At 57.3% G+C, this 8,095-nt stretch overlaps 1 protein-coding gene across 1 annotated transcript; it reads right to left on the bottom strand.

The window, feature by feature from the left end:
* Window positions 1–677: 677 nt before the first annotated feature.
* Window positions 678–5,975, bottom strand: SPMIP8 (sperm microtubule inner protein 8; the record flags this gene model as incomplete). The annotated part of the gene is made up of 7 exons (XM_079759556.1): window positions 678–708; window positions 1,957–1,989; window positions 2,273–2,337; window positions 2,552–2,613; window positions 3,450–3,624; window positions 3,883–3,944; window positions 5,753–5,975. 7 exons carry the CDS (start codon window positions 5,973–5,975, stop codon window positions 678–680), a joined length of 651 nt encoding a protein of 216 aa, XP_079615682.1.
* Between the last annotated feature and the right edge of the window lie 2,120 nt (window positions 5,976–8,095).

Raw genomic sequence — 8,095 nt, 5'->3', positions numbered from 1 at the left:
AGCCCTCCAAGCTGGCCTCCACCTCTCCAGCCCCAGCACACACCCCCCGCCCCCTCGCGCCCCCGCCCCCACTGTAAGGTGTCTAAAAAAATCCCCTTTGAACCTCCTCTTTTCTCTTTAGGGCTCAAGTTCACAGTCTGAGGTGGAGGGGACTTGCTTGCGGTGCTACAAGCAGGGGACAGGGGCACGAGGAAACCCCAATTCTCAGGTCTGCTTCTGCATCTCACCCCCAGCTGGGCCTCGTGGCTTAGATCCTGACTTTCCCCGGGGTCGCCAGACTTCCCCCCTCCCCCGCCAAGTCTTGCAGGAGTCAGTAGGGGCAGGAAAGGGTAAGATATTGTCATCTGCAGGTCCTGGCCACTCCCAGTCCCTGCCACACATACACACACACACACAGACACACGCACACACACACACAGAGACACAGACGCACGCACACACACAGACACACACGCGCACACACAGACACATGCACACACACGCACACATACGCACACACACACACACACACACACACTCACAGAATATGAGCCTGGTGCCTCCCCGTGGGAGCATTAGGTTTATTTCCAGTGAGGATGAACTCTTAGGGAGATGGGGGCTGCCACCGTACCCCCTCTGTCCAGCTGGGAAACTGAGGTGGCATGGTCCAGCAGCCTGGGCATCGGCCTCCTCACAGATTAATGCCAGGGGATCAGGTAGTTGACACGACTGTAGGGAGAAACAGGGGTGAGGTGGGCGCCTCTGGGGTACCCTGGGGGAAAATCAGGATGTCTACGCCCCCAAACCCACCTTCCTGCCCTCAAAGCTCTGCAAACACAGCTTCCACCCTGCCTCTCTATGGCTCAAGAACCTTCAGTGGCTCCCTATTTCCCTTGTTATATTTTCAGTTGCTCTGCCTGACTTCCAAGCCCCCTTCCCTTCCGGTTTGCCTCACCTTTATCTCCCTCTCATCCCCAACCATGCACCGCATTACTCATTTTCACCCTTTAGGGAACCGCACTGGCAGGCGTTGTATGTTAGTATCAAAATCGCACGTGCTCCCTGGGTGTGCACAGGGTGGGCGAGAGGAGCAAGCTTCCCATCAACCACAGAACACAGCAGTCTGTGCACCATCAGACAGGGACACCGTCCCTAGGGAGGGGGTTTGAGCTGGAGGCGAGAGGCGGAGGGACTTCGAGGATGGGATATCCTTGGGCTGGGCCTTAAAGACTGGAGAGGAGTTTTTCAGGCACAGGAAGATCAGCACACGCGAAGGTGTGGAGCGCGTGGTTGTGCCGGCGGCTTGTGGGAGAGGTGGGAGCGGCCCAGTGAGGCGGACGCCTGAATGCCGTGCACCCGCGGGCTGAGAACGCTGGCGCCAGCTCCTACCAGCTCTGCATCCCGGAGGGCAGCCCTGACCCTCTCCATCATGTTTCTTTCTTTTTTTTAAAAAAAAAAAATATATATTTCTTTATTGATTTCAGAGAAGAAGAGAGGAGAGAGAGATAGAAACATCAATGATGAGAGAGAATCACTGATCGGCTGCCTCCTGCACACCCCCTACTGGGGGATGGAGCCCGCATCCCAGGCATGTGCCCTTGGCTGGAATCGAACCTGGGACCCTTCAGTCCACAGGCTGGTGCTCTATCCACTGAGCCAAGCCGGCTAGGGCTCCATCATGTTTCTTATCTCTGTCTGCTCTTCTGGCCCCTGCGTCCTCTCCGGTAACCCTCCCAACCCTGCATGGCCAGGGGCACATTGGGTGGGACAAGCTCTCGGTCCCCCCCCCCCAACTCCAGGTGGGCTGCGCTTTTGCCTGGGCGGGTCCCTGGAAGGAAGCGGCTCTCTCTGACGTGGTTGGGGGCTCTCCATCCCTTGGAGCCGCCCTCGCCCAGGAGCCCAGGCGGAGGGAGGAAAGGTCAGGTGTGGGGCAGGGAGGGGAGGGGCAGGGCGGGGCGGGGCGGGGCAGTTCCCTACCTGTACTTGGAGCCGAATTGTCGGAACGCATTCCTGCGGAAGAGGGAGGAGGGTGAACCGGGGTGGGGAGGCGCATTCCCATCTTAGGGAACCTCGCCTCCTGGAAACCCAGCTCCCACCTCGGAGGTTGCAGGCCACCCGAAAGGGTGAGGTGGCCAGGGACCGGAGGACAGGGGGCTCCATTCGGCACAAGTTCAACAGTTATTCATTTTGAAATTGCGATCTTCTTGCGGTGTATTGGAGCCAACCAATTTTCCCTCGTCTCACAGGGGTCCGGGGCGGGGAGGAGGGAGGGGTGGGCTGTGGCCTCACTTACAGGGAATCGAAAGGCAGGGGCTTCTGTCCGTAGCGGTCCAGGCTGGGGTTCTGGTTGAGACAGTACTGGGGCAGGCCAGAGGGATGGGGGTGGCCCGTGAGCCGGGGAGACACGCACCCCCCAACCCCACCCCGCTCACGCCCCACACAGCGCTCTATGCGGGTTCGGCCCTGAGGACTGGGAGACCCTCCCTCTGCCCACGTCCCATCCCGGGTTAGCCGCTCCTCCCTCCACCCTGCCGGGCCCCCAAGGACGGGCCAGCGCAGCGGCCCTCCCTACCCGCCAGTTCTGGGTCAACTCCGGCTTCAAGTAGCGCACCGCGTAGCCGCTGAAACTCTCGACTGCGGGAGAGAGCGCCCGTCTCCCGCCCCCAGCACACTCGGAGCAAGCCCCGCCCTGGATCCAGCCCCTCCCACACCTGCTCCTAGAACCGGCCCCGCCTTCTCTCTCACCTGAGCTCCGCCCCTAGACCAAGCCCCGCCCACACCTGCTCCTAGAACCGGCCCCGCCTTCTCTCTCACCTGAGCTCCGCCCCTAGACCAAGCCCCGCCCACACCTGCTCCTAGAACCGGCCCCGCCTTCTCTCTCACCTGAGCTCCGCCCCTAGACCAAGCCCCGCCCACACCTGCTCCTAGAACCGGCCCCGCCTTCTCTCTCACCTGAGCTCCGCCCCTAGACCAAGCCCCGCCCACACCTGCTCCTAGAACCGGCCCCGCCTTCTCTCTCACCTGAGCTCCGCCCCTAGACCAAGCCCCGCCCACACCTGCTCCTAGAACCGGCCCCGCCTTCTCTCTCACCTGAGCTCCGCCCCTAGGCCAAGCCCCGCCCACACCTGCTCCTAGAACCTCGACTGAGCGGCGGGAACAAGCCCCGCCTCCAGACCCTGCTTCACGGGTCGCAGAACCCACCTTTGGCTCAGCCTCAGCCCCCAAGGCTCCAGGCCCGGACCTGGCTCCACCCTGTCCCTAAGGCGAACCTCGCTTCCATATCCCTGAATCCGTCTCAGCCCTTCCCTCTCTCAGTACCCCCACTGCTCCCCAGCTTCCCCGCCCTGTCCTTGCTGGAGCGCCCCTCCTCCCCCCCCCCACGTCCCCCAGCCCTCTGTCCCCTGTCCGTGGTCAGCGCTGCGGATCCCAGACTCCCGCCCCAGGGCATCCTCCGCGCCCGGGAGACTAACCCCTCTTGCTCGGGCAGGGCAGCTTGAACTCGCCGGCAGAGGACACGAAACGGGACCAGTCCTCGATGGCGCGTGTGAAGCAGGGCCAGTTGACTCGGTTGATGCCCGGAGCGATGGGCGCCAGTTTTCCCTCGCGGCACCTGTGGCGGATCTTCTGGCCAGTGGCGGTGATGTCCTGACCGGGCGATGGGAGTCAGGGCCCCAGGGGCAGATGCAGAAGCCTGGGAGGCCGACGCAAACTACCCTGGAGGGCGGAGCTGACCGAGGGGCGCCTGAAGCCCCTGATGGAGATGGGAAGGGGACCAGGGTCCCCAGGGCGGCAGCTGAGGAAGTACACAGAGTAGAGCCCAAGACCTGGGGCTGGGTGCAGGCTTGGCCTTCGTTCCTTTCCCCTGAGCAAACCCAGGGCCAGGGGCAAAGGAAAGTCACTCACCAAGCACTGCAGGGGTTTGTTGGGGACACCCAGGAGTGTGTAGTGTGCGTTGTCAAAGTCATCTGAAGAAGGAAGAGAAAGGCAGAGGAGATGTCTCCTGCACAGCAGTCACAGGCCCACACCAGAAGAGGTTTGGCCCACACTGCTTAAATTTTTTTTTTTTTTGGGGGGGAAATATTTGACAACTTTAAGAAAACTAAGATAAAGTGGATTTTTACTTAATATGGCTTACAACAGAATAAACTCCAAAAGATCAAATATTTTAATATTAAGAAAACAGAAACTATAGAAGTACTAGAAGAAAACATGGGTAGCCCTGACCAGTGTGGCTCAGTTGGTTGGGTATCACCCCATGTACTGAAAGGTTGCTGATTTGATCCCCCGTAGGGGGCATGCAAGAGGCAACCAATCGATATCTCCCCCCTTCTCTCTCATCTTCCTCCTCCTCTCCCTCTCTCTCTCTCTCTCTAAAAAAATAAATAAATAAATTACAAATAATCTTTAGAAAAAAGAAAAGAAAGAAAACATGGATAAATTTCTTCCTAATCTTGGGGTGGGGAAGGCCGTGCCAACTCTAAATCTGGGAGCCTTAAAGAAAAAGTTGATAACTTGGGCTACATAAAAATAAACTTCTGGCCCTAACTGGTTTGGCTCAGTGGATAGAGTGTCGGCCTGTAGACTGAAAGGTCCCAGGTTCGATTCTGGTCAAGGGCATGTACCTTGGTTGCGGGCACATCCCCAGTAGGAGGTGTGCAGGAGGCAGCTGATCGATGTTTCTCTCTCATCAATGTTTCCAACTCTCTATCCCTCTCCCTTCCTCTCTGTAAAAAATCAATAAAATATATTTTAAAAAATAAATAAACTTCTGCATTGCAAAAACAACACGAGAAGTCAAAAAACAAATGGAAAAAATATTTCCCCTTATTTCCCAGATGGAGAAGGATTGGGCAGAAGTTGTTATTAGTGCTTTTATTATTAACTAGAGGCCCAGTGCATGATTGAATCATGCACGTGTAGGGTCCCCTACACGCTTTCGCTTTTCGGGGTGGAGCTAGGTGCCTGTCCGCTGGTGCACCAGGCCTTTCAGAAGCCTCCGGCTTGGCGGAGGCTTCTGAAAGGCCTGGTGCCAGAGCAGACAGGCACCCAGCTCCCCCACTTTTCATGGTCCACGGCCGCTGAGGGGGCTACCCTGCTGTTGAGAGGCGCTGAGGGGGGCTGCCGCGGACACCTGGCTACCCTGCCGTTGAGAGGCGCAGCCGGGTGTCTGCGGCAGGCCCCCTCAGCGGCCGCGGATCTGGCCGTTGAGAGGCGCAGGGGCCGTTGAGAGGCGCAGGCGCTTCTCAACGGCAGGGTAGCCCCGCTCAGTGGCAGCGGATCCGTGCCTCTCAATGGCCGGATAGGCCACCCCAAGTCCCGCTCCCCAGCCTCCCGCCGCCCAATCGTGGGCTTAGAGGAGTGATGGTAATTTACATGTTACTCTATTATTAGATAGGATTCCTGCTGCTGCAACTACTGACCTCTGCACAGTTGTTCTCCATGAATAATAACAATATCTACATCAATATGCTCAATTCGCTGAGACCTGTTAGGTGCCAGGCACTAGTCTAATTACTTTTCCTGCCTTATCTCATTTGAACCTCACACTCGGCCTTGGGAGGCAGGTCCCATTCTCATCCCCATTTTACTGATAAGGAAACAGAGGCTCAGGCCTTGTGAGGTTTCCTGAGTAGGAAGTAGCAGAGCTGGGCCTAGCCCCTTGGATGCTTCCACCTGCCACTCATGGCCTTGCATTCCCAGATCTCTCTCCTCCAAACCATCCACCCCTTTGGCAAAGGCCCAGGAGTCCCAGCAGCGGGCAAGGCAGCCTGACCTTTGCGGCAGTAGGTGGTGGTCTGGCAGTGCTCGTCCGGCAGGCAGGCCCTGGCAGAGTCCATGTCCATGCGGCGCAGGCTGGGCAGGGCCGGGTGGTAGAGCTGCTGCTTCACGCTGGCCAACTGGTTTCTCTGCCGCTCCATCGGGAGCAGGACGGCTGGGGACGCGTACACGTGGGTGGAGCCATCGTCCCAGGGCACCAGGTCGATGATGCGGGCCATAGCTGGGGAGCAAAGAGTACAAAGGGGTTCACCCTGGGCTCAGGTCAGCCAGACACCCTTCAACATCAAACACCACCTTGGCCGGTGCTGATTTGTCTTCTGGCCCCACATTTATTGAGCACCTACTGTGTGCCAGATCTTTTTTATTTTTTTTCACGAGCTCCTCGTGGGGTGGCAGGGACAATCAGACAACATGGCACACACAGGATGTGCTAAGGGCTCTGACAGGGTCAGGACAGGGTGTGTGTGTCTGGGGAGGCTGGAGTTGGGGCATTCGGGGAATGGTCTAGAGGAGGTGGCATTTGAGTCTATTCTTAAATAATGAGCAGGAAGCAGCAGCAGCAACTGGGTTCAGATTTAGCTCAGAACGGGAACTAATTATGGACTTTGGGCCTTAGCTAAGGCCTCTGGCATTTGCTCAAAATTCTACAGGGAGACAAATGCATTTTAAAAGAAGGGGAGAAACAAGATAGATACGAACGAGGGAAACATTGCTGCCCGGGCAGTGCCTCCCTTTAAAAAGCAGGTATTGCCGAAACCGGTTTGGCTCAGTGGATAGAGCGTCGGCCTGCGGACTCAAGGGTCCCAGGTTCGATTTCGGTCAAGGGCATGTAGCTTGGTTGCGGGCACATCCCCAGTAGGGGGTGTGCAAGAGGCAGCTGATCGATGTTTCTAACTCTCTATCCCTCTCTCTTCCTCTCTGTAAAAAATCAATAATATATTTAAAAAAAAAAAAAAAAAGCAGGTATTCCCAGGAGCCATTCCGCCTTTTCAAATGTAGTGAGGATTTGCTGACTCAGCTCATTTCCTTCCTGAGCCCCCGTTAGAGGCGAGAGATGGAGGTGGGTGGTAGGTGGGCAGGAGGCGAGGACCTGGGGCCATGGAGGAGCAGGGAGAGGGTACAGGGGATGGACGTGCAGGGGGAGGGACAGGGTGATGAGCAGGGAAGGGAGGCCTCTCTGCTCCTGACCCACCGACAGTGGCTACCTGATCTGCAAGACTCAGGCTCCCGGTGCTCAGGCTTATAAGGATTTTCTCTTCTTCCAGCTGCTCAGGGCGGGGAAGAGGCAGGGAAATGGGCCAGGACCAGTGCCTTATAAGACAGCAGGAGAATAAAGAATGTTCTGCAGAGACAATGCCCATTGCAACCTGATTGTGAGGGCACCCACTCCTTGGCAACCCTGGCAACCACCGGCTCTGGGGAGAAGAGCCTGCTGCCAGGGGACCTCTGTCCCCCCCCCCCCACCCCTCTATTTCAGCCTTCCTGAAGGTTGCTGTCCCCTGGGCCACAGCACAGGCCAGGCATGTTGGGAAATGTCAGACAGGGAGCTGGGCTCCCTGGGAATGGCCATGTCAGGGCTGGCCAGGGAAGGCGGTGTGATCCTGGATTAGTTACTATCTGTCTCTGGGCCTCAAGGCTCCCATCTGTGTTAAGCAAGGGCCCCAGGCCCTGCCATGAGGGGTGTCTGGGGGTCTGGGAGGGTCCTCCCTGTAAACCTCAGGGAAGAGGGCACTGTCCTGCTTGCCAGCCCTTGGGGCTCCAGGGGTGGAGATTAGTGGTGGCCAGTATCCAGGGTCAGCATAAGGGGATCAGGGAGAGTGGTGGCTTCAGCAGGACAGGGATTAGCAGGTGAGACATCATCCCCAGCCCCCTGCAGCCTCCCTCCCTCCTTCCCAGAAAGCAAGGTCATGAGTGCCTAAGTCCAGCAGCCCGAAGCCCTGGGGCCTGTTACCACCTTGGTTACAACTACTAGAGAGAGACCCTCAGGTGAGGGACCCCTGGGAGAGCCTGAGCTATTTGCATATATTGGCATGTACTTTGCATATGCCTGCCCGGGTGCCGAGCCTGTGAGATCACGTAGGATTTGGCGCCCCGCTGCTCCTCCTGCAGGGCTCCATACAGCCCCAGGGCAGCATCCCCACGTCCGCAGCTCACGGAAAACTCTCCCAGAGTTGACTTCATTCACAACACACACCCCCCATTTATTTCTAACTATTTTGAAGCTGTAAAATGTAACAAAATACAGAAAGTGCATAAAAAATGTAACCAAAAATTTATAAAATGAGACCTCATGTAACTACCACTCAGGTCAAGCCATGGGCACTACTTTGCAAAATAA

This window comes from Cnephaeus nilssonii (assembly GCF_951640355.1).
Source record: "Cnephaeus nilssonii genome assembly, chromosome: 20".
Lineage (NCBI taxonomy): Eukaryota > Metazoa > Chordata > Mammalia > Chiroptera > Vespertilionidae > Cnephaeus > Cnephaeus nilssonii.
Note: the sequence above shows the minus strand (reverse complement) of the source record. Positions and strands in the feature narration are given on the sequence as shown.